Source organism: Dermacentor albipictus, chromosome 5 (assembly GCF_038994185.2).
Source record: "Dermacentor albipictus isolate Rhodes 1998 colony chromosome 5, USDA_Dalb.pri_finalv2, whole genome shotgun sequence".
Lineage (NCBI taxonomy): Eukaryota > Metazoa > Arthropoda > Arachnida > Ixodida > Ixodidae > Dermacentor > Dermacentor albipictus.
Genome location: NC_091825.1, coordinates 133564767 through 133592262, shown reverse-complemented (window position 1 = coordinate 133592262; position 27496 = coordinate 133564767). Strand labels below are relative to the sequence as shown.

The 27496-nt window shown below is 41.8% G+C and overlaps 1 protein-coding gene across 1 annotated transcript; it reads left to right on the top strand.

Annotated features, from left to right (window-relative positions):
- The first annotated feature begins 1202 nt into the window (after positions 1–1202).
- On the top strand, positions 1203–27496 carry LOC135921270 (ankyrin-3). Its single transcript, XM_065455584.2, has 6 exons — positions 1203–2305; positions 4749–4920; positions 7586–7834; positions 9914–10207; positions 13242–14192; positions 17760–27496. The coding sequence occupies exons 2-6, from the start codon at positions 4750–4752 to the stop codon at positions 18102–18104; spliced, it is 2010 nt and encodes a 669-aa protein (XP_065311656.2). The 5' UTR covers positions 1203–2305; position 4749; the 3' UTR covers positions 18105–27496.

Here is a 27496-nt window from a genome sequence, read left to right as displayed (position 1 = left end):
TTCTAAAGAAAGTGGAAATGTAACGCGCACCTTATCGGAAAAAAAAGTTTTGCACAACGGGTGGCCGATTTCCTAAAGTCAGCTTCGCCGCAATACATCCGTGGTACGCGGTAAAGCATACGAACGTCGTGCAGGTGGATTTGGTATCGTCCGAATGCACCACACAGGCAATTTTCGGCCCAATTTTCCTTTTAAAGGACGGCACATGTCTGAAGAAAAAAAAAGGCACATGTTAGAATCGGGTGAATACCGTAATTAGGCATTGTGAGCTACGATTATTGCTCGAAAATCTACCATTGGGAGGAGCTGGAAAAAAAAAAATCCCAGGCTACCTAAGCACTTCTTATGAGCTGTGAATGCGGAAGCATTGATGTCCACTTGAACGTCAATGAGCGGCCCTTCGAGTTTTGCGCTGCGAGGAATGTGCCATAGCGGTACGTTCTACCCGAGCCGGCAAGCAGCAGCAGCAGCCTGCGGGGCCAACGCCGCGTGTCAATGACGTCCTGCGCGACGGGAGACCGAGGAAGCAGCATCGGCCACCAAGGCCGGCAGGCGCGCGCAGCAACTGACGTGGCGTCGCAACCAATGGGACTTCAAGTGCCGTTTCGCTGCTACAGACTGTACAGACGCCGGCTTTTTTGCTCAATGGGCTATTTTACACTTTCGCATCAATATGCGTTTTCGACAGGAGATGGCGTGTGTTCAACACATTCACTGCCCCATAAGTTCCGCCGAGACAGACGCTGCCACTAAAGGGGTCGTTCAGACGCGTCAAGTTCGAATTATCCGGTGAAGACCAATTATAGGATCGAAATAAAAGTTTGGCGCCATAGAAATGCACGGACGCTGGCCAGGACCTTTGGCCAGGGTCGAATTAACCGAAAAAATGAATTAACCACAGTAGAATTAACGGAAGTCTGCTGTACTGCATTATTTTCTAAAGAATGAAAACATTCATCTTTTGCACCGCGCTCAAATTTACCGCCATAATGCTGCTTGATAGATTACCGCAGCGCTTGAGCTATGCCGTGGTAGTTGCAGCTTCATTAAATTAATGCGCTATATACCACCACTACATTTCTATAGACAGAATCGCGGAAAGTTAGCAATGAGTATCGCAGTGGAATAAAGATCCGGAAACGTATTGGCGATTGCGTTAGGCGGCGCCACACAACTCCTGGAAATAAACGAGCTTCCTAAATGTCAGCGGCAGAGCCCACAACAGCTGCGGAGGGTGGGTGTTGTCGAGAGACTGCGAAAGCGCGATCGTCGGAGTGCGCTTGCACCATCGCTAGATTCCTAGACATTTCCCAACCAATTATGCTTGGGATTCAGCTGTCCGGTACTGATAACACCCTGGCTAGCTGGAGAAACAGCTGCTGGCTGTAAATCTGGCACGACGAGTTGTTGCTGCTGGCTTGTGCTGTTGTGCTGCCAAGGTGCTGCGCGACGCTGGACGTCAAGTCGGCCAAGTTCCTTGGCACTCCGCTGCTAGTGATTGTTAGTCCGGGCGCCTTGCTGCCGAGTGAAGGTGCTAGCGACTGCACGAGCGCTGTGCACGCCGAAGTACTGAAAACGTAGAAAGCACTGCGCACTTCAATTGCTCAACACTCATCGCCCTCGCGCATCGTGCTGCCAGTCGAGGGGTCTGTGCGCCACTTCTTTGATTGCGCACCGACAACCCAGTTCGGGATCGACGGCCCTGCGGTATCAAACGGCAGAGAGAGAGAAGCTTAGGCCGGAAGCGGCGGGGATATGCTTCCATGGACTAAGCAGCAGTGTTGACTAAAACGTGGAGCGTGTGTGCGAAGCGAAAGCGGCGATCCGGCTTTCGTTTCGCCGTCGGAAGCACCCACTACGCTGTACGCGCGAGCGTCGCATGGGCTGGCGCGCTTACGTGCGAGTGCGCGCTCTTTCAGTGGTGTGCATCGCACAAGCTACTGGCGTATGTTGCTACTACAGCTGGTGCCATCGCTTGACCGATGACGTGCCTGCTTGACGGCCAGGCCGGTCGCCTTGGATGCTCTTGATCGGTATAGTGCACACCGGGGCCATTCGGCTGATGTCGGGTGCTGCGGACGTCTCGAGTTTCGCGATAAAGACCAGAACGAATTTCTAGGTGCAACTAGGGTCAGCTTTGCCCAGTGTGTGGTTCCGTCACTTGTGAAACTTTACCGGACCGCCGTCGCGCGCGTGCTGCGCGGTGGGTGTATCGAGGTGGAGTGGTGTTTGCGGCAGCCGCATTGGATCGCCGTAGGAGAGACGCACCTCCCTCGGGCTGCTGCACCCTGAGGCTGGTCCGCAGGTTGGTTTAGGCTGCTCATCGTCCGCGCTCGCACTTTTTCTTGTCTACTTGACGTGGTGCATTATCAGCCAACTTCTTCCCAGACGCGTCCCTTGCTCTTCGCATTAATTAACTGTGGCCAAACAGAAAGCACGTTTGTTTCTGCTAGCCTATATTTAAAGAAAAATAAAAAATCAACTACCTCACGTTAGTATACTCAAGTGAGGTCGAGCACTCGGGGTATTCTAGCCGTACTTTCACTACCATTTCTGACATCCACTAGCTGAACAGCTAGTGTATAATCAGTTTGAAAGAGAACCTTACCCGCGAAAGTACATCTTTCATGACTATACGAGGTGTGTTAATGTGGAAACATGATTGGGAGATACATACAAAGGTGCTTTTATGTCACTGCCCACATCTTTTGCATTAAAAAACAAGAGCTGCGTGGGAAAGAACGAGCCACTGTAGCATTGCCTGTGTGTGTCAACAATCTGTGTGAATAATTAGTAATCAGTTCGACAGTGCATATTATATGTGCATTTGAGCATGAAGCGAAATTAAAACTGGTGTTAAAATATTGTAATTGATTGAATAGCAAGTAGAGAACCATTACAACTTCTTCATCCATATATATACTTAGATGCCAAATTTGCTGTCGTTCCAATTGTTATGGTCAAATTCGAGATGTCTGTGAGGCAAGAATTTGCCCATGATAAATGTGTAGCCATTTGTATTTTATGTTACGCAGAAATACCATGTCTCGTAACGTGAGAATGAATAGTTAAATCTCTATGTAATGAAACCCAATTTGGTGCATGCAATCTTCAGTTTAACATGATTTTGATTAATTGACACTTATTTATTGATCCTAATGCATTGAAAATCTCAAAACAGCAAAGTGAACTCAACATATTGCACAAATAAAAAAACTTGGTGGGAAAATATGAGTAAAATATGGGCATGCTGAATGTCAGTTCATGTGGCTGATGCCATTAACTTAATTAAGAAGGTCTGCTGCTGTGATGAAAAAACACTAGGCAAGCTCAATGGGCTTGCTATGGTAAATACATACACAGGCAAAAATTGCATCTTTAATGGTTCTTGAATAAATGTAATGTTATTTTCAAGTGTATTGAGTGTTTTATTAGATTTGGCGAAGTAACTTTCAGGTCCCTTCGACTTCATTATGGCAAGGTTTAATTATAATCTGATGAGTTGCTCTAGTTCAGCACTGAGCACCAACAGGAAACTTCTCTCACTCACCAGTTATGAACTAATGCCATTCCATTGTCTCTTGTACCTGAAGTGCAGGGCAGAGACCAGTGGTGACAGCATTGTGCAGCTATCCTTTCTGCTTGATTTTGTGGCTTAGTACGAATTCAGCTTACTCCTAAGCTTTTGTACAAGCCGTGATAGGCAGATGTGAAGGGGTAGTCCAAATATCACATGCTGGCTGATGCCTTTCTGTATGACCGCAAATAAAAGGGAATGTTAATACATAGGACTAGAACTATTCTATGAGCTGAAACGGGACTGTCACAGTACTGCCAACTGTGAAACATTATTTCAGTGACTGATAAAGAATGCAGGAGAAGCTCCTCACCAAGGAGGGCGCTGAGTCTGATCTCCACATGTGCAGTGTGACTGGATATAGTCCCCTTGCATATCGCACAGGCACAAGGAGAATCTGCCCCTGTGGTTAAGCAACAAATAACATGACATTGTCATACACCACATACCTGTACAGCGAAGGTTGGCTGCTGCGGGGATGCTGGGAAAAACAGCTTGCCACGCAGATATGTGCACAGTAATATGGGGGGCTCTGAAAAGTTATTAGTAGAGGGATTATCCTGGCCTCTCTGTGCATCCATAGAGCCTCTTTTCCTTCCTTCTAAGAGTGCGAACAATACTATATATGTGGCACAGCTGAGAGAGTGCACCACTGAAGTTTGTGTTATACTGGTAGCACATGTGAAATTTTTTATTGCAATTTAGCCCTATTCGGATAGAATGTCGAAATTGTGGTTGACTCCCTTCCTCAGCCTTCACAATGGAGCCAGTCGCTATAGAGAAATTTGATCTCAGTCAGATTTATGCGATTGCCTGTGACATCACTATGAAACATTTTATGAAGGGACATCACTTGTGCCTTGCAAGCAAAACACTTCCCAACTCTTTCAAATTACGATCATTCACTGTCTGAGCAATGCAGAGATGGAAAAAGTGAAGAGATGGGCTAATTGGTTTTGGTTTAGTGATACAGAAACAACTGGCTTGGTGAAGGCACAGACATGTACCCAAGGGGAAGAATTGGACTTGGTGATTTGCTGGCTCATGTAAAGATGTTCCATTCAAGAGGCGTTTGCCACTACATGCATTACTTGAAGTTGGCTATAGACAGAGCCTAAGATTTGTTTAGCTGCTGACTATGTGTTTTTTCAACTGTTTGCTACTCCTGCAGGATGGGTGCACTAGTGAGCAGCTTCTTTCAGACGGGGGGACACTTGTTGTCACCAGGTGCGTCTGAGGGCACACGCCGAGTTGTCCTGGCATTGCTTGAGGAGATGCGCTCCAGAGAGGCATCTCACATCCACTGGTCATCAATAGAAAGTTATCTTGTGCAGATACCAAAGGTATGTTGGCACTGCTTAAGTACCAGAAACTTCATTAATGTACTTAGACGGAAATGTTACAACAGTGTCCATATGTGGAACTTGTGGGATTTCAGCATAAGCGTGCACGTAAAATCTGAACACTTCTCCACCCTTCTACGATGCTAATACTATGTAGCAGTAAAATTGCCAAAAGTTACCAAATATGAGATTTGTACAAAGGATAAATAAACTAGCAGTACAGCAGATAAAAGAATATTTTGAATCAGTTTTCACGTGATATGATAGTTCTATACCCCAAACACACACGGCTTTCCATTAACCAATCTCCATTTAAACTAACTATTAGACAAGATGGTGTTCTGAATCTGCTTCTTAAACTGAGTGAGAAGAAATGTCCTGATCCTGATCAAATTCCTAACACCTCTTTAAAGCGATACGCCGAGTGGTGCTCATTCTTTCTTTTCGATATTTATACTAAATCTCTAGAATTCGCAGATGTTCTGAGAGACTGGAAGCGGGCTAAGATAGTACCAATACACAAACAGGGTTTCAAACATGATGTCACCAATTACTGGCCCATCTCTTTGACAAGTACATGCTGCAAAATGCTGGAGCACATTTTAACAACACACCTAATGAAATGTGTGGCAGGAAATGACATTTTGGGTAAAAATCAGCATGATGACTGACGAGGGTACTTGACAGTTACTGTTCTCACTGAGGTTACACATGAAATCGGTGAATGTATTGATGGAAAGGGTCAAATAGATATTGTCTTTATCGATTTCCACAAAGCATTCGATAGAATATCCCACATAAAGCTGCTCATAAAGCTGTCTCGATTTCTAGGTAATGCTTGGCTATTAGAATGGATAGAGGCATATTTATCAGAAAGAAAACAATTTGTTTCATTAAATTCTGTTTTCAGTACCAATAAATCAGTTCAATCGGGTGTGCTGCAAAGGCCTGTTATAGGCCCTCTTCTTTTATCCACTTAAATTAGTGATATGGGCGCAGGTTTTTTCAACCCAAATAGCCATCAAACATTATGCAGCTGACACCATTGTATGACCTGAAATATGCATCCTTAATGACCAACAGGAACTTGGTAACCATTTACAAAAAGTCAGTCTCTGGTGTGGCGAGTGGCAAATGGAGCTGAAGGCATCAAAAACTGTTTGTATGCATTTGACGTATAAAAAAGATCTGTTAATTTTCCCTACAAGATCAACGGAGCAGAATTAGCGGAGGTTAGGGAAATTAAGTACCTAGGTATTCATTTCGCGTATGATTTGAACTTGTCAGTACATGTTGACAATGTTTGTAATTAGGCCATGCGTAAACTTTGGTCATTACGACGAAAACTTCACGACGCTACCCCAGAGGTAAAATCAGTGGCTTACCAAATTATTGTACTTCCTGTAATAATTTATCCAAGTCATGTGTGGAAGCCATGCACTCAAGAAAACATGTTAAAATGTGAGTGCGTGCCAAATAAGGCTTTGAGGTTTATCTTTAACACATATGCTAGGACCTAGTCCGTAAACCGAACTTGGAAGCAGAGCTGATCTAATGAATGTCAAGCAGAAAATGAAGTTTAACAGACTGACATTCTTTTTTCACATGTGAAGCGGGGACCATAAAGCAGACTTAGAAAAACACATCACAACAAAGTATCTTGGTAGGCACAGATGAAAGTATTCAAAACATATTAAACCGTTTAATTATAGAAGAGAATCATTCAAGCATTCGTTCTTGGTTCGAAGCATAGAGGATTGTAACAACTTGCCACAAGAGATAGTAGACTGTCCCGATTTAAAAGCTTTTGAAAAGGCAGTTACCAATTATTTGTAAACGGTCGAGAATATGTGTTATTGTTAGCTGTTTTCGGTTGCAGCTGTATGGCACATCACTTTTTTTTTTAGTTATAGCGATATACACATGTTAATCGTAACTCATGTGATTTATTGTTTTCATATATGTTTATATGTTGTTTCTTCCTATCCTGATTGCTTTCTATAGAATTCTATAAACATGTACTATGTTTAGTTTGTACGTGACAGCAATGTAGCCACAACTCCTGTCTTGGTATGTGCTAACCATATGAATAAATAAATAAATGAAGTATGCTGTCTGCATAATGTCAATCTAAAGCTTCTCTTTCTGTTTGTCATTCTGATGGCAGATGAGTGTGTAGTATTACCATACCTTTATCACACAAATTATTATGAAATTCTTTGATGACAACTGGTCAAATTTTCAGTGAAAAAAGCCGCCGGATCCCTTCGTAAGTTATGCAATGATATCAACCGACCAGTAGGTGTTATAAACAGCAGAAAGAGCTGTAGAACTGCATTACTTAGCCTGTGCTTGTTATTTTCGTCATGTCAAAATGGAAATGGAAGAGAAGGATGGATGAAATTAGAAAGCAAAAGTTAGAATGAAATAAGAAATTTGTAAATATTATGCACTGCTTAATCACATGAGTTTGTTCACAATTGCATTAGAAATAGAAATTTTATGCTCCTACCGCAATACTTTGAGTGTTGTGCGATACAGAAAGTGCTGGTTGATTGGCTCCCAGTGACAGTGACTGAGCATCGATAGCAAAGCAGTATTGAACTACACCGCACTTAGGTTACCATGCATGTGGTTACTGCAAATATGCACATCTCCATCTTAGGGTGAAAACATCTTGTCAGTGGTGGGTCCGGACAACTACAACCTACTTCAGCGTGCCATTGGCTTCAACTGTGTGGAGCTGGTGCGTTGGATCCTGGGACGAGGATGCGATGTAAACCGTGGTGTCTGCAGCCTGCCGCTTCATATTGCCGCCCTGCAAGGCAACGAAGAAATCGTTGAGCTGCTGCTAAAGCATGGCGCCCGTGTTGACACTGAGGCACGGATGTGCTTCCCAGGTCCACATAATCAAGTAAGCTCAGCTTCTCTTCTGAGAAGAAGAAACTGCTGTTGTGAGATAATTAGTATTCAGGAGAATTGTGAATTTTTGGTATTCGTGAGATGTACGAAACATTTTGGGCGTCATGAACACCACCAAAGTCCTTGCTAGGAGCAGAGATGGGAATAATGGCACAACAATTGAAAATGTGGCAAGAAGCGCTAGTGTGGCTTTGGGATATGACCATTTTATTAAATAATATGCCAGGTGAAATCATTTATATAAAACTAGCTGATCTGACTGGAATTCATTTTCAGTCGTTTACTGCCAATGAATACCAGCAAGAACGACAGCTGGCAGAAGCTGGTAATTTCACAATAATTCAATAATCCAAATTAGACTGTGATCCAATTGAACTGGTGAATTATTTTCATCTAGATAGCTATTATTTAGCTCACTTTACAGCAGACTCCTTTTAAATAGAACTCGAAGGATGGAAAATGTGTTCCGTTCATCAAAAGTTTCATTTAGATGTAGGACTCAAACATCACTAACAATAGTTTTAATTAAAATGCATTGATTCTATTATCCTATTGCAGCAAAAAAAATTGAAGTTATTGTTCTCTGCTTTGAGTATCGTGGCTTATTTTGCACAAGGTATGTGTTCATTCTTAAAAGCTTCTCCGAGAATTGTGCCATTCAACATAGTGCTGCAGACTGTCAACTGCATTTCTTTAAATCTCATCTGAAACAGTAATGCCCACTGAAAATCACTAGAAGAATGTTTTTTTTTGTCACAATAATAATAATAGCAAGTGGTAAGTGAAGCCCTTGTTCCCAACATTCAAGCAAGGGCAACTCTAGTGGTATTCCTGCTGCATGAAAGGACCAGCAGTGGCAATCTAGCTGTAAAGTCTTTCCATTTTGGTAGTGCCATCACCATCTTCAGGGATCACTTCCTTGCCTAGGTACAAAGAAACATGAAATCTATGATATGTCAACACCATGGAGAAGTTGTTGATGCCACGGCAGTGCCAGATGCCCAACGGATTTTATTTGCCTTACTGTTTAACATGACCATTGGATCCCGTTTCATATGGGGTATGATGATCGATGAGTTAGGGGGTCGTTTTGGTTCCAGTTCTTTGTAACTGGAGTTCACAAGAAGAATCTTTCCATTTAACCAAAGTTCATTAACATTGTGCTTATGGGTAGCCAACCAAACTTGGTACACTCATTCTATTTATCCAGCATTTCCATTCAAGCGAGTTCCGTTTAACTGGAGTCTACCACATTTATATTTTGCTATCAAAATTAAACATCAGACTACCTTTTTCTACCTTTTTTTTACTGCTTTTAGTATAATGTATAGGAAACCAGCTTGCTGTTTTCAGTGCTAATGCGTTATGAAGTGTAGCACCATTGGCTTGTACATGATGTTGTTGATCGCATTTATTGCCTCTTGTTTATTTCTTTGTATGCAGTCTGAATGTAGTTGTCTACTAGTTTTCATTTAGTTTCTTGTTGTGACTATGCACTGATTGACTATTCTTACTGGAGTGCTAGGTACTCTTACATGGAAGATTGGTCAGTTAGCTAGCCAGATGTGATATATATTAGAATTGGCATGTGAAATCGTTCTCTTGCTTTTATTCATTTTAATACCTATATTAAATGTGACCACATCTAAACATTTGGGGAATAATCAGACATGGAAAAATGTATATTTTTTTTAAGATGCTTTCCTAACTTCCTGAGTTCTTGCTATGTACTGAGATAAATTTTAAAACTCAACCCTGAGGCACGCTGAAGCCTCTGTCAAAAGACCGCAAGCTATTTTCTATTATGCAGCAGGATAAGCCTCGAGTGACTGTTTTGTCTTATGATGCTAATGGAGAAATACCTCTCGAGAAAAACATGGGATAGTGAGCGGTGTATTACTTAAGTCTGAGCCATGTTATGATTGAAAGGTTGCAAACTAATGGTATATTTCTTTTCATCTGTAGCTATCAACCTATAATGATGCCTGTGTTTCCTAAACAGACATCCATCCATTGCATTAGCAGTTACTGACAAAGCCTTGTGTTCATTCTCTGTCCCTCTGCATACCAGGTGTGCGAGCTTTGCAGTTCAGTGGGAGGCACTGGTCCGTCTTCTGACCGCTACTCTGAGCGCCTCCAATCTGCAGAGTACTATGCCATCGACGGAGACCATTCAGACATCTTAGAGCTCTTGTTGGCTCAAGGGGAAGACAGCTGGCTTCCCTGGCAGCAGAAGCGGCCCTTGCTGCATCTGGCTTGCGAGCGGGGTGCTTGGAATTGTGTCCGCTTTCTTGTTGCCGAACGCTCCGAGGAGCTCAATCAGTGCTATGATGAGTACTACCCCATCCACCAGGCTGCACTTCAGGTCTGCATTCTGTGATGTTTGCTTCATTCTTAGCCTCTTTCAAGCTTACTTCTTCAAGCCTTGAAGTGAATCCCTCCGATACTCTTGTTACATGAGCATTCTTAAAGGGACACTAAAGGAAAATACTAAATCGACGTGAAATGTTTAAATACCATTCCAGAAACCTTGCAACGCTTGTTTCGTTCTAAGAAAATACTTAGTTTACGAGAAAATTGCATGTGAAGGGTCCGGATACCTTTTTAAAAATTCAAATCTCCTGCCACCCTACCGGAGGAGTGGTGATGTTCCATATGCCATCACCACCCTTTGCTGCCATCAGTGAGTAAAACGGCGCCCGACAGACGGCGATACCGAGCCAAGACAGACCGGTGGATTCGCTGCTGCGGCTGCGTTTTGGTCAAGTGGAATAGACTGTTCGAGCATCCTGTGACACCACATGGAAGTTGAATTCTCTGCTACTTGCAGTTTGTGCGAGTTTCGCAGTCCAGCAAAATCAGCGCAGCACTATGCGATAACGAAACTACCGAAACGCAAAAGCCTTGGCGGTGCAGAGGCGAGCGAAACCAAAACCTTTCAACTGCCCGCGTCGTTCAAGGGTAATTTCAATTAGTTCGTTCTTTAAAAATTGAAATAGAACTGGACAAGTACCCTTTAATTTCATCTTATGATACAATACAAGAATGTTTTTTGCAATGAATGGTTCTCTACTATTGACAGAACTTAACTGAGGAGTGCTTTTGTCAACCGGCAAGTACATGAATGTCCCAGGGGAGTCTCTAATCATGTCCTGCATTTACCTCAATTTCTCTATTATTAAGGCTCTGTTCATGATAATATTGATGCCTTAGAGATTTATTTTATTTATTTTATTTTATTTAACAATGTCCTTACAGGCCTCATATGAGGCATTGGGTAAGGGGGGCGTTACAATAAGATTAACAGAGTATATAGAACATATAAAAGACATAATAGACATACATTATTAATTGACAGATTGTTGAGCACTAATCTATGACTTTAGCGTGACTTAATATTTGCCTTTAGTGTCCCTCCAGTATTGATACAGCTCCACTTGCTGTAGAGGGAATGATAGGAAGGTCAGCCAGTGTGCTCTACCTGCTAAAGGTGCCACAATGGCTGGATTGCAGTTGCCTTGGGTACTATATATTGCTGTTACCATGAACCTCATTTTACAGGTGTGGCACACTCAATTAGGTCAACAATAGTGATCACGTGGTTGCATCTTTACTGGCATTACATTTACAGTTATTGTTATTTATTATCTATCACAGTTGCTTCTCAATAGTCGTATTCTTAGCCGAAAACTATTTTTTAAGAGTTTGTGCTTAAGCATTGCAAATTGTGCTTCAGTAATAGTTCTCTTACAGACATAAGCTTCATAAAACACTGCTAGCCCGTTCAACTTGAGGCAAACACTTTTTTTTTTAAGCAACGATAAGGCCAAATTAATAGTTACAGGAGACCCACACCATGAAAAGCAAATCTCTGTATGAATGAGAATGGGCTAGAGCACATGAGGCTGACATTCTCCAGTCAGCGAACAACTGCTGATATTCTTGAAAAGCAAACAATTAATGCATCCTGCCAGTAATACACCATGTGGCCTCAACTCGGAATATACTAAAGAAATTTGAGAAGAAACTAAATGACATGCTAAAACGAACAAACCCCATAATAATAGGTGGTACAGTGGGAGACAGGGAGGCAGCAGTTTGAATAAGAGAGCAAATGCAGGTGAGCTGATACCCCAGTTGAGATTAAGTGATAAGTAAAGCTGGGCAGGTCATGCAAAGTATACAGAAATCAGTGTACTATGAAAGCAACAGAGTAGGTCTCAAGGGAAAGTAAATGCGGCCACTGACTGCAAAGGAATTAAGTTGGTGATTATAGTAAGAAGTCTGCAGGCATGAGATGCAGCCCGCTGACACATGGCTGTGGTAACTGAAGACCACTGGGTGAGACCCTCATTCAGCAATAGACGTGTAAAGAGGCTAATGATAGTGAAGACACAAGCAGACAGAAATGTGAAAATATGTCCTCCCACCTGGAAGCTTCCCCATGCTGACGGCAGTGCATGAATCATGTGCAAAAATGTGTTTCTTGGGTTGTCTACTGTGCTGCTGTTAGAGTGCTGTCATTGTGGTATTGTCCATGGCAGTCGATAAAGCACAGCACAATTTGGCTGTTACTGTCAGATCAAAGCTGCTGTGCCTATATGTTTCTGTGCCCTCAGGATCGTGAACATAATGTGCACAGTCTGTACACTTCAATATGGATCCTTCTCACAGTGGTTGCCATATTGAATGTGCGAGGGCTTCAATAAATCAAAACTGCCAGGCAGAATTACTTTGTTCAATCAACAGAAGTAATTGTCTTTGAGAAGGTTAGGGCTTCGCATGTCTCTTTTCGTACTGCTTCAAGTGCAGCCTCTTCTCGTCTCTCGAGCTCTGTCCAATTTTTTGCACGCTCTCTTGCACGCTCTCTTGCGCTCGTGCACTCTCTGAGCTCAAACTGAATTAAGGACCTCTGTGCCTGTCAGCCCTTGGACTACAACACTACCAATCAATGTGTCCAAGTCCATTCTGCCTAGTGTGACTTGCCGAGGCGCATGCCAAAGTTAAAGGAATCCTGAAATCCTGCCATCGTTTCAGTAATGCACAGTCTTCAGTGGAAGCACCCTTGACGAATAACAATTTGTTAGATTACTGTGTGACCATATGATGAGAAAAATAAAATAAAATTTAATATTGACACACTGCCTATCTCTGCTACATATTGAGTTTTAATTCTGAAACATGCAGCACCAATGGCCCTATATATTTGATATGCCAACCTCCCTTTAGCATATATGAGCTGTTGGCATCTACCATTTTTAAAGCTCTTCATTCACTTAATTGTCCAGTTTTGCGCAAGATAGACATGAGGCAAACAGTGCAGAGGCGGTTGGATATTGGCCACATTCTCGTATGCTGTTGCTCCTGATTGCTCACGTAAACGTGTTTTGTCTCACCAGGACAAGAAGTTTTTGGAGTTGCTGATACAGTGCGGAGCCGAAGTGAGTGCTCGTACGACAACTCAGCAGCTGACTGTGCTCCACGTGGTGCTTTTGCTGGGAAAGAAGTCTGCCGAGGAGACACTATCAGTGCTGAGGGCCTTGCAGGACCATGGCTGTCGAGAACTTCTCAACGAGCCCGACAGTCTGGGCAACACGCCCTTGCATGTGCTGATTGTGCGGTATGCGCTGGAGGAGTCGCGGCTAGGCTACCAGGAGCCCCGCCCGTGGACTAAGTGGGACATGCTTCATTTAGTGCGCTACCTCCTGCAGAGCGGTGCCGGGCCAAGCATCAACCGACCGGGCAACAGTGCATTGGCATGTGTTCTTCGCCACGTTCGTGACTGGGAGTTTCGCTACGAGCTGCTGGACATGCTCCTCCAAAACGGCGGCGATCCCAACTGTGTTGGCCGCGATGGGTCGGCGCCACTCATGGTGTGTCTGGTGCCTCTCATCAACAAGGACCCGCTGCATTCTCTTTCTCACAACAAAAAGGTGTTCTACCTCAACTCGGTGCGTCTGCTGTGTAGGTATGGAGCAAACCCCAACTGCAAGTCACGCAGCAACCTGACCCCCATGCATGTGCTGGTCTTCACAGCAAGCGAGTACATCACGCTGAACAGGGAGGATGACAAGCGCAGTGCGTTCACCTTCATCCGACAGCTGTTGACAGTACTTCTTCAGCATGGATTGGACCCTAATGCCCGTTTCTCACAGCGAATGCAGCACATCTTGCTCGCTTTGTTGGACTTGGTGCAAAATGCGAGGCTCGCTTCAGACTTGGAACATGTGCACGCACTAACACTTGCACTCCTTGTGCATGGTGCAGACCCAGATGTGCAAGTTAGCTCATCGGATCCAGTCATCTGTCACTCGCAGAGCTCAGTGTTCCTCAAGAAAGCCTCTAACCAGGTGAGGGTGAACCTTGGCTTGGTTAAAGGATGTGAACTGTATGTTATCACTATGGGAAGGCTACTACATAAGAAAAGCAATTGCTTTTTATTGCGCTGTGTACTGTACATTTGAACCCAAATATAATGAATACTATAAAGCAAGTTATGCTCTATATTGAATGCGCAAAACTTACTGTCCAATACTCATGTAAGATAACTCCTTGATAAAGAACTAGACATTGGATATGTCGAACTTGGGGCATCCACTGGCAGATGAGGCGCCACCTTTCCCGACACTTCACAACGCACTTTTGTGGCGGATGTTCTGTGCCAGTACTGGGCTGACATTGAAGAAAGTGGACTGGAGCAGGTCTGCACAATTATGCTCATCGAGAACACCATCCTTAGTGACACTGATAAACACTTCAAGGCACAGGCAAAAATTACTGCCTACTACACATAGTTTCGCTTTCAACAAATGGATTCCTTCCTTGCTTTCTTTCTGAACTGTGTACAAAAAATTCATATATAGAGAATGCATCACAAAAGTTCATTTACTTTCGTTATAGGCAAGTTTGGGTGTACCTAATTACCTGATATATCAACTATCTTTAGCACACAAGCCTGTTCATTATACCCGAGTTTGACTCTATTGGCTTGCAACCTGCTGCAATAGTTCAGTTACTATACCATTTTGCTGCTGAGCACGAGGTTGTAGGTTTGATTCCCGGCAGCAGAGGTCGAATTCTAAAAGGGGGTGAAATCCAGGAATGCACATGTGCTATAAGCAATGGCTGTGCATGAGCCCCTTAACTGGGGAATTGTTTCTCAAGATTTGACTATGCCTTGGGGAGTTTTTCTTTCAAGATGTTGTTCTAAATAAAGAAAATTGTTTTTGTAAGATTTTGATATTTAACAAATAACATTTATTTGACAGTTTTATGCTCCTTCTCACTTCATAAGCTTGTTTTCATGTACAAAGTCTTGAAGCACAGTGAGTTACCCAGGGCAACCTCACAATCCATTCCAGGATTTCCTTGCAAAACAAACCATGTTATTGCGACTCCACTGTCACACAATTCTTTGAAACTCACTGGTGTTGTGACTGGCTCTTCCAAGCCGTTCTTGTCTTCTCAATCACTACTTTCACTGTCAGAGTCGCTGTCCATCTCCAACAAATATTTTTGTCAGTCATCACTCTGCTCCAGCAGTGCTGCCATTCAAAGCTTTTCGTCTCTGTGCATGGAATCTGCATTTTGAAGTTTGGCACAATTCGCGCCAAAAGCAAGAGTTTCCACGCCCAGAAAGTCACACGCCTGTGGACGCGCTCCTTGTCACATGCTCCCCACTTTGCTGTCTGATGAATTGGTGGCCAGCCCCTTCAGTCTATCCAAGCAAAATGGCACCATCTGGAAAACAAACATCTCACCGCCACTCACATTTTTTTTAAGACATGGCACAATATATACTGCTTGATGAAAAATATGTTTCGTATGAATTGCACTTTTCAACACAGCGAGAGAGCCTTGTGTCTGTAGCTGCACATGTTCCCCATGGCATGGTCCCCAATTAAGGGGTTAAAGAGATCTAGATGGTCAATATTAATTTGAAGTCCTGCACTACGACACCTCTTTTAGCCATCGTGTTGCTTTGGGACTTACGTTCAACCCAATAATCAAACAGTCCACTTGCAACCGTAGAGCCTTCAGCAGCACTACATTGCTACCATCAGCTCTGTTATTTTACTATGTACTAAATTGTGATAGTGAGGCACCATGACTGTAGAAGTGAGACAGCATTTGTTACATACTGCAGGCAGCTTGGCTCATAGTTACTGTTTGAAAATGAAATTTAGAGCATGGAAAGTGATCGGTACTATATATTACATCAGGATCCCAAGTTGATTGCTTTCAGAGAGGCAATCTGTGTTGCCTGTTGACTGGATGGAGTAGCAAAACAATGTCTGCTAAAAGAAACTAGCAGGCATGTGCACTTTCTTATGTCTTGTAATTGTTGAGTGCATATCATAAAACAGCATGATCCTTCTTAAACTTTCTAAAAGACTCTAGAGCCCTCTCCGTACCTCGTAGAACACAAGCAGTAATAGCTGAGAGCCTGTCATGCTTAGACAATTAGCATCCTCCAAGACATGAATAACAGATGTGTAAAACTGTAGCACCCTCCCAAGACATCCATAGCAAGCATGTATGACATAAACTGATAGTTAAACCAAATAATTATCCTGTCTTTTTATTGGTGCTTTTAAATAAAAGGAGAAACTTGCAACATTTTATGATGCATGCCAGTAACACCAAATATTTACTATTCAGCTAAGAGCCCATAGCATTTGCTGTAATGCAGTTAAGTAGCTGCTGATTTGCAAGCTGCAAGTGTCCACACTGGAGCTATTGACAACAGATGCACTCACATTGCTATGAATACATCCCATTAGTAATGCATAGAAAAGTGACAGAATGCTACTTTAAAGCAGGTCTTATCAATTTTACCCCAGTGTGTCGTGTCCAGTGGATAAGAGTGATTGAATCAGTTCTTGGACTATAATGGGCTTTGTAGCTGATGGCTGGAGAACATTTGTCTACTTGGAAGTTTTTCAGCGTTCGCCTAAGTGTCAGTATGTGAGCGTTTTTGCATTCTGTCCCCATCAAAGTACAGCCATGGCTGCGAGAGATTGAACTATAATGCTTGATAGAACTATCGGCACAAGAACAGCATAGCAAATGAGCCATTGTAGCAGGTATATCTAGTGATAGTACTATCCCAGCGATAGTATTATATAGCAATATGAACCAGTAGGCAATTATGAATCATTAATTCGAACAAATATTTTCTCTGAGAGAACATGCATATGAGAATTCTCTGTGACATGTGAAGTATAAATTGAAAATGCTGTACTGAACCACCCATCAACAGCCAACAGTGTTCTACTTGTGTAATTTGGTGAATTTAAACCCATCATCATGTGCTATTTTGTAAATTTGCAAGTAATGTGCAACACTGTTCTGAAGTTACACCCTGGCTTAGTTTGTATACTTTGTTGGCACCTAGCTTGCAAGTGACACAATTGTATGGGATACACATGTGATGTAAGGCTGGAGAAAGATAAGTGAACTGTCTAAAAGGTTTGTTTTTGATGCTGATATCTTGGCAGCACCTTTTTTGACTAGTTAGTCCATCCTTATTTAGTACCTACATAAAATGGTTTTTCTGTGTATATAAGCTGCTATCAGTGCCCTATTTTCATTGGCAGCTCTCGATAATATAATGTGCCTGCTTTAAAATTGAAGTTCCCACTAAGGAAGAAGGGGGAAATAGAACACATGCCTGAGCAAGCAGCAAACATTTAGCATAGTCGGAAACCATGGATGCATGCATGTTATGACAGTTCCCGAGTGGATTAACCAAACAAAAAAATATTGACAGCAGTCACGCCTTTAGCACTTGTGTGAGAAAGTGTTCCACGTTTGTCACATGAAGCCTCAGTATTTCAAAGCATCATTTTGTCTCCTTGCAAAACAAGAAAAACAAAAGCTACCTTATTTTCTTTCTCTTACACTGTTGTCATCAGGTTCTGCACTACTACATCCATCAACTGAGCCGCAAGCACGACCTTCTTAACGACCCTGAGCAGCGGTTCGCCGACCTTATCCGACTGTTCTATTACACCATGGACCACCGCAAGCTCTACAGTTGCCTCAAGAGTTTTCTGGGCCAGCCGGTTGTGCTGCCTGCAGCGACCGCTGGTTGCATCACACAGCTGCTGAGGTCTATGTACAGCCAGCCACGCTCGCTCAAGCAGATTGCCCGGGTGGCCATACACCAGGCTCTGCGACACCAAGTTGCCACTCTGGTAGGGAAACTGTCACTCCCAGGACCTCTAAAGGAGTACTTGCTTCTCGACTGGACGCCTTAGAGCTAGCGCCCCTGCCAACTGATTGTCACACTGTTGCTGCGGCAAAGGTGTTGGGTCTTGTCTCCCTTTCTGTCTTCTCAGCATGAAATAATTGCAGTATGCAGAGACGAGGATAGTGGCAAGGATGTACAGACATGTGGGCAGGCACTGTGTGAGTGTCAACTGCACGGCTTTGTTTGTCCCTGTCTGTTTGCACTGCAACTCTTGTTTTGAGTGTGGTGCCAGATAATAGCCTGTGAAAGAGCAGTGTTGGATCTGCCACTTTCTATCTGGTCAAGCCTTCCCTTGCCCCCTAAACTTCTTTTCCATGCTTTTTTTTTTCTTTTTTGCTGGTGCAAGAAAGTTTGTAGTGCTTCGCTTACGGTATGTTTCGTTTTTGGTTGTGTTAAAGGGGTGCTGAAATGCTGCTGTCCTCTCTTGTTTGTTCATCAATGCTTGTTTCGGTGCTTCATACTCCTTCATCAGTTCTGTTGTGTACTATTGTGGACAAATGAAACGAAACACGAACAGCTTAGGCCTAACCAGAACACATTATTTAATTTCTGCTTTTTCCCCCACATAACATCGGCATAATTCTGCCTTTGAGCTTAGTTTGGGGTTTACGCTTTTGCAACCGGTTAAGTGGTGGCGAAAAATCTTTCTCTTGAGTTACAACTTGTAAGAGGTGTGTGGGCGAATGAAACAAAACACGAACAACTTAGGCCTAACAAGAACACGTCATTTAATTTCTGCTTTTCCCCCCACATAACATCGGCATAATTCTGTTTTTATGCTTAGTTTTGGGCTTTACACTATCTTTGGCAACCGGTTAAGTGGTGGTGCAAAACCTTACTCTTGAGTTACAACTTGTAAAAGGTGTTCTGCTGTAGTATATTTGGCACGTGCTCATTTTGTTTATATGTAACATTTTTCACCAGGCTAACATCACAATATGACAATATTTTCCTGTTTGCATCTCACTTGTCCACAATAGTATGTGGATGATTTCTGTTGCACTGTTTGACAAGGAGGCCAATGTTGGGTGTTTCTACTTGTACCAGAAAGCAGGGCACGATGAAAAGCATACCAACGACAGGGAAACAATGTGGTGGCATTGATGGCCGTACACCGCATCGTGCATGGATCAACTGAAAATTGAGCATGTTGGTAGGCATTCATGTTGCTCAAAAGCGGGCATGCGAACAAGGACACAGGTAGCAACAAAAAGGTGTTTGTGTTCTCCTTTGCGTTCCTTCTTTATCTGTGTTAGCAGCCTGCCTTTCAATAGCATGAATCATGCATGGGTTTGGCTTTCTCTGCCACCCAGTATAGTATGAACAATGATGGAGGCGCCAAATAACAAAAAAAAAAACTTCAGCTTTTATTACAAAGGCTGTTTAGGGCCCCTTTGAGGTTTTGATTTCGTGCAAAGCCTAAATTATTATATGCCGATATGTAATGTGAAAGTTGCTTGTCATTATAAAGATTTCAGGTTGAGAACCTTAAATACCTTTGCTTTTGTAAAGGCATTAAGCGACTGGCCATCATAGCACGTTCTCATGACGTTTCTCTTAGATTGTGGATTCTCGTTCTCTTTAAACATGCATTTTTACTTTATTGTTCAACCTAGATTCTAGTTATACTTCTTGTTCTACATTATTCATGGATAAGCACAGACAGGTTGCAGCTACAGGCAGCCCACATAACAGGTTAAGAACGGGGCACCCCGAGAACAATGCAGCATTATAAAGGGACTGAAATAGTGCAATATTGTAACAATATTGTATAGTAATATTGTAACACAAAAAAATGGAACTATCTGTAGAATTTCTTATGCATACAAAAAGCATTCTGAATATTTTTATCACATTTTTAACTCAAGTAAAAGCTAATCCTGCTACACAATATTACCATTAGCATTTTGACATGCCAGAGCTTGTGTTGCAGGTACTAATTAGTTAAAGTAATAATCAAGTGCTAAAAAGAATAGTACAGTGATTAGTATTGTGCTTACAAAATGAACAAAAACCATCCATGAAAAAAGATGAACACTACAAGTTAATTCAAATAAAGGAGAAAGAAATGGTGCACAAATTTAGCACATAGACATACGCAGCAAGGTCCTTTGAATAGCAGCATAAAGCAAAACTTTTGAATAATAATTTAGAAATAAGGACAGATTGCGCGAAAGAAAGAAAGCACACCATTAGTGAAAGGTATTGCTCAAGCATCGGGACATTGTGTTCTACACTGAATGTGAAGCTATGCAACTAAAGTTGTGGACAGTAGTGTAGGACATCTTCAATAATGAACTTTAGAAAAACTTCTACAGGGTACTTCCATGTGTAAAACCTCGACATAATGATCACAGATACAACAAACCTTAAAATGTTTCTCAGCGATATCAGCATGTAACGAATATAGGCTTATAACGAATATGGATATGACGAAGGTATTTTTGCATCAGATGCAATATTATTGTAATGAGGTTGGACCCCATTGTCCTTATATGTGTGCCTTTGTTTAGTCATCTAGGTTTTAGATGACACAATAGCCTGTACAGCAAAATGCAAATCTCCATCGTTTTCTCGCGGCAACGAATCTACTAACAGATGTCAACCAAAAAGTGTGTCATGCGCTCATTTGCATTGACTGTGATGTTGAATGAAACAGAAAATATTTTTTTTTTCTGTGTGATATGCAGGCCTTTAGCTAATTGTCCAAATAATGTGTTTAATTACATTGAGGGCAAAACCAAACATGGTTTGTGTTATTGCACAAAGAAGCCTCACATGCTCCTGTTGTTCATGGACTTCCACTGCAAATCATTTTGTTGTGCGGTAATATCGTTTACGCTTTACCTAGTCTGAAGCATCCCAATTAGCGCGCTCATTCTGACCATTCGATTTGAGACATATAGGTACTTAAACCAGGCTCTAGCTTATATGGCACCTGCTCTTCTGGAAGATCAAGACTTGTATTGTTAGTGCCGAAGATTCAGGTAGTTGGCGTTCACATTACTTCCTCTTTAGCATAAAAAGCAGGCTATAAAAGCAGGCTGTAAAAGTAGGCTTGGAAGAGTTGAAATACTAAGTTATTGTGTTCTTCTTCCTCACAGTACCGCATACAGTACAATACAATACAATACAATACGATCTTTATTGTGCATAAAGAAAACAAAGTACATATAGCAGGTCTACCAAAGCATTTGACTAAGTTGACTACATTTGACTACAATTGACAACATTTGACTAAATTTCATTGCAGAATCAGCCAAAATGAATTAACAAATAGCAATTTTTAGTCATATTATGTTTCTCAAGCTGTCAAACCTATCGTGGGGTGACTGCTTCATGGAAAATCCAACTCCTGTATTTGCAATGTCATATCTGAAGTTGGTCAGGTCATCACATTGGCTATGTACGCGTGCCACTCACTGCTTAATTGCTTGAATAAAAGGCGCAGTTGCATGATCTGATAGCAAGTGTACAGACACATCTGATGTGTTGTTGGCCATGCTTGATATGATCATTTCTGTACTAAACAATGGAGATGTCATGCAATGTTAGTTTGGTACAACTGCCAGAGTGTTTGCTGCAGTAGCCTAATTTGAGTGTGTTGAGTGAGTTACTGCACTTTGCAGTGAGTGTGTTGCACAGCTTACATGGAATGTTTTAGGGTCGGCACTAGTTGCTGGCATGTGAAATGCAGCTTACCTTTCCTGGTCATACACTTTTCTCACGTGGCCTGACTGCGACACTATTCTCTCTTAAAGTTCTCTCCAGAGCGAGCAAACTTGTCTTGGGCATGTTCACCTCAAGCACTGCATTTGATGTGTGTAGTTGTAAAGGAGCATTAAACGCAAACATTGACGGAATTTATACCTTTAAAATACCATCCCTATCCTAGGGACTACATGGCATATTTTATGCCAATAAATAACTTAGTTGCAGAGAAAGTTGCAGCTAAAGGCTTTCTTCGACAGCAGTTTGAATCAGATGCGTCAAGTTGTGCGGTGTGAACAGGAATCGCGTGCTGCACCAGCTGTCTAGGAAGTCTGGCACTTCCAAGCAGAGAGACATTCCTACAAATGGTGCCGACATAGAAATGCAACGAGGTAACATCAGCAAGTCCCTCTGTATGGGAATCCAGTAAAATTGGCTAAACTGTTTTCTGTTTCATGTTGAAATGTGATGCAGTTATTCTTGTTGTCAGTGCTTGACTACTGTTTAGCAATTACAAGCAGGGCTTTGGCACCGTATTTTTTAGTGATGCACCAATCCTACCCTACGCTTGCATCATTTTCTGGCTCACAAAAGCTTGGTTCTCAGTGTGATGGATAATTTCGACATTTTGGGCTAACACTCTAACACTTATAGCTTGTCTTATCAGTGCTTGCTCGGGAGGGTATGTCTCGAGCAGCCAGGAGTGCTGTAAACAAAGTGTTTACAGAGTGTTTGAAGTTCTATGTATCAAAGCAGCACTGGTGGCATGAGCTGGAAATTGAAACATGTGCGCAGCTGATGGTACCCCGTGCTGCGGACCCACAGACTACAGATCGTGGCAGTGATTCACGCCTGAAATAAAATGCACCATGGCAAGCATCAATGGATCTTAGGATGAAACTTGCCACTGCTTTGTCTAATGTGAAGTGCAAACTCTTCGTGTTTGACAGGCTGGCATGCTTTCTGCACAGTGCATCGACTGTTCCTTTCTCTTATTCTTCATTGTTGAAAGGCTTGCACTTCCGTGCATGCACATGTACACGTAACATGGCTAGTATGGCCTCAAATGTACGTCACACACTGCCGCAACTGTAAAACCTGATGGTTTGTATGTACATAACTTGCAGCATGCTCTGCTGGACAGTGTGAAAGTGTTGTGCCGATGAATAACATCGTAGTGTGAGCGTGTATACAGTGGTGTGCTGCATTCTCTTTGGTGTGGGAGAATCGCACTTGTGCCCTTCTTAGCAATTTTTCTTGCCATATAGGTGTGTTGAAAAGTTTTTTCAGCATGTGAACATTGCGAGTCCTGAAACTATTCCTTTGTGAAACTGTACATTGATACGTGAAATGATGGTGGGGTTGCCCAAACTGGATTTGGCGATGTTTCTATCAGTGTGTGCATGTTTTAGACACTTGTGTCGGGAAGAAAAAGCACTTTCTTGAACTTGCTTTTGAGTTTAATAATAATAGCACTGTTTTGCTTTTATACTGGGCTTTTGAACTCTGCCCATGTGAAGGAAAGTAGAGGCTTTGGACTTGTACGTTTCACAACTTTGATGTTGCACTTGCTCGTCAGTGTTACATGTCTTGGAATGTGCATTCGAGTTTGGGTGTAGTGTTTGGATTATGTTTTGTCTCGATCAAGTTTTTACTGTGGAGGTCCCTTTTCTTCATTTAATTTTGCATCGATGTAGCAGAGGAGTGTTTTGGAATACGAGCGCAATTTTGATACATTGTGGTCCCAAGCATGTGTAATAGCTGTTCTGCCTAGTTTGAGGGTTTGCGATGTTTGTGAGGGTTTGATGTTTGTGAATGTTGTGGATGAAACTGGCAATGCGGTTGTGTCTGTCAACTTCTTGTTATTATACATAGTTTATGCCCAGTGATTGTTGTGTGCTGTACAAATGTCATTCAGCAATGTTGTTTCACATAAGCTGCCAACAAGAGAGTGCCTGCTCAAAAAACAGCATAGAGGGTGCAAATGTAAACGTCACGAACGTGCACTTAATGTACTGCACATTTGCAGACGAGTGAAGTCACTTGTGTACTGTGTGGTTTCCTGTGTGGGTTCCTGTGTGGGAATATGCAGCAGTGACGTTAGCCCTTGAGGTGTTCTTTGCACTTCGGCTACAATACTGGTGGTAAAAAGAGTGGTCTGTTGAATGGAACAGTCTTGTTTTAAAGGGACACTAACGATAACAATTATTTGAGCTTAACCACCCTTCCATATTGCCAGAAGAAGCCAATCTTACTGTGAGAGGAGACTTGGTAAGCCAGAAAAGCTACAAAAACAAAATACAAGTGGCAGTGCCATTTCGAAGTTTCCACACTAGCTCACCGTGACATCGTGGACATTATCGGCTTATGCTTGAGCCTAGTAAAATTTTTATCAGTATGGATAGATAACATTGCATTCTAAACAACCAAAGACTGATGTTGAAATGTTCTAAAACATTTACTGCATAATGATGGTCCAGGTTATAGAAATTACTTTGAAATCCATAACGTCACACTAATGTACGAGCATTGGAAAATCAACTTAAAGTTATGGAAGTGTGGGCCTTTTATCTTCTAGTACGCAACATCTTGCTGCGAGATCAACGAGTTTTGAAGGAAGACATTATCTGTCTAAACTGATTTCGTGCTTTTCATTAGTGTTCCTTTAACTCTTGAAGTGTCCTTCTCATGTAAGCCATGGCACATGTGATAAAATGAATAGTTTGAGTACAGTAAGCACCTTTTAAAACTCATTCTGTTAATACAAATTTTCCAGATAATGTGATCAGATATGAGGGCTTGTGTTTAATTCCCACAAATTCTTGGCGCTGCTGTGAAGTTGAATGTCTGATAAGAGAAAGATTTCCAAATACAGATTTGCAGATAATTGCCAAGGAGCCAATCATCCTCTCTTGACCGATTTGTTTTAAGGCATAGTAGCTTGGCATACAAGCTTTTATTTCCCCCAGATAAAAGCTCTGCCATAAATAGCAATCAACTTTCGTATTACCAGACATTTCTAATAGGTGCTCTGTGCAAACAGCATTTTAAGCTCTTTGAACAGGCCTGTTCAAGCATCAGTGCTTGCAAAAAAAAAAAGGCCAAACATGCTTGATTAGCCTAAACCTAAAGAAGCCAAGGCCAGTATAAAGCAACATTTTTTTTTTATTTGATGCTCCAAAAGAACTGATTTTGGGAATAATTTAGATAGGCCAGTGGTTAAGTCTGAAATGGAAATACAGTAGGAATAAAATTGCTACATTATTCTGAGCTAGCTAAGATGATAGAATTGCTTAAAAAATTAACTGAGCTGATATTTCTTCTTAGCAAAAAATAAGATGAAAAATAACACTAGACATTCAGATTTGTACTGTTTGCTTAGATAGTTAAAAGAAAGAGTATACAGTAAGTGCAGTAATTGATCCACCGGGCTTTTTTTAATGTACCTAGGTATATAGAAGGCCTGAGAAAGCATGTAAACGTCTGAGGTTACACAGGTTATGCAGGTTAAAGTATCTGCGACAAGGTATTTCAGGCTATTGATATCAAATATGTACTGGGTAGCTGGAATTAAAAATTTAGGTTGCTATGCCATGGTCACAAAAGGCTAACTTTATCAAAATGTGGTTATCTTGAGAACAACAGCTGAGGAAATTTATCAGACTTTATTTTTTACTTTGGACAACCTTCTTAGATCACTGGGTGCTATATGGATAATCTAAAAATGATATAAGCTTCAAAAATCTATTTACAATAAGATGCATGGACAACAACTAAAATAAATTCTCTGGGGCCATACAACTCATCTTGCCAACTTATGTGAATTACTTTTCTGCTGCCTTTGCTTCAGGTGTATTTGCACAAGAAACTGCACTCATAATAATGCAGCTTGTTTGGTAAAACAGCAGATTTTAGCCTCGAAATCTGCGTGTTACAATGCGTAGTCTCTAGCTTGGCTCTTTGGGAACCGCTGGAAAAATTCTGCTGGGTATTTTGGAGAAGCTACCTGAATCTTCGACCGAGCACTCATATCAAACACTGGTTTTTCATTCCAAATCTGTCAGAAAAAAAACAATGTTCTGAGCTTGATCTCAGTGTAAAGTTGCCTCGTGTATCTGGCAAAAGCGATACGACAGTAAAGCACAGGAGACCAAACTGTCGTTGAGCTAGTTGATTCAGGAGCCGACCAGTGCAAAACAAAATTATCTGCTGGACTACAACCTGTTCTGGATTGATTTTTTTTTTTTTTCAACTCGAGTGTTCTGACAGAAATGTCATAGGCTTGCAAGTATCACTTGTAATGTAGGTGGAAGCATTTTTCAGTTTGCACGCCATGGACGTAGCTTGCATGTCGTTGACTACTGTGGGCCACGTTTAAAAGCACCTGCCTTTCGCTTGAAATGTTTGAAGTTCTGTTCAGGTTAATAAAACCTGAAAATATCAGCTCCTTTTTGTTTTGTGACCTAAATTGACATTTTCTTTTTAAAGGCTACCCTTTATGAAGGAAAGTATTTTACGATCATACTGGAGCTTTCAAGCTTCATAGACATGCCAGCAATTGTTGCGCACGTACGTTAGGAGAGCCACAAAGTTTTGTTATGCAGAGCGTTGGCCAAAGCTTGGCTGTCAAATAGGAAGTTGAAAACAAGATTCCGGTGATCAATACAAATCGGGTTCTTGGATGCATATGATGCTTACCACTTGTACATAGTTGTTATGTGACGTGCACGTGTTGAGAACACTGAAGTGTTTAAAGCACAGCAGAGAGTGTCTGCTGTATGCGTACATTTCACTGTGATTTTTCAGTGAGCAAACTGCCCAAATGCAACCATCAAGAATGCTGTGTAGGTGTTTGGAGTAGTAGTCAACATGTCTATAAATTAAAAAAAAAAATACTAATGATAAAAAAAAAAGTCTATCTCCTGCCTTGACTCGACAGCTTATAGTGCTGGCATTGTGAAATGGAATATATCTATACTTGTATACTGCGTGTTCCTTTGCTGGTATCTGTTGCAGAAGCTTTTTCTTTTTTTTGCTCACATATATAAAAACAATTGTAAACCAATTTATGCTTCCTTTTTTGTTTCTGATAGCAGTGAAAATATTAGTTTTTGCCTGAAATATATATATGTTACTTTTATCATAATCTAGGAATACTGGCATGTAGCCATGAAGGGCAGCATCAGTGACATCTACTTCATGACATTGTCTTCATCAAAGGTTAAACATATTGTCTAGTTTAATCAGTATGTTTTACACCGTATGTTGTACAGTATGTTTCATGTTCGTGCTGAATGGCTGTTCTTGGCAAGAAAAGGCAAAATATAGCTTTGGTAAGGCTACGTTTCTGGTGATAGCTATAAGCCAACATCTAAACAGAACAAACGTTGCATGCTACACACAATGCTTCAGCTGAGTCTCGCAAGATGTCACCAGCAGCACACCTGCTCATAGCTATATTATGGCTACACCTTTGTATTCCAGTAGTATGATAATTGTAACACATACATTCAAGCTGAAACTCTTTCATATGAAAGCACTTGTGCTTCTCAGAAGTACTAGTGACATTGAAAACCTGTGTGCTGGCTGTTTGGCATTGTGTATGATTGAATGTCTTACTGCGATAACATGCTAGTTTAAAAAATGTGCAGACAAGCTGCAATGATGCAAATAAATTTTGTTTGCAAC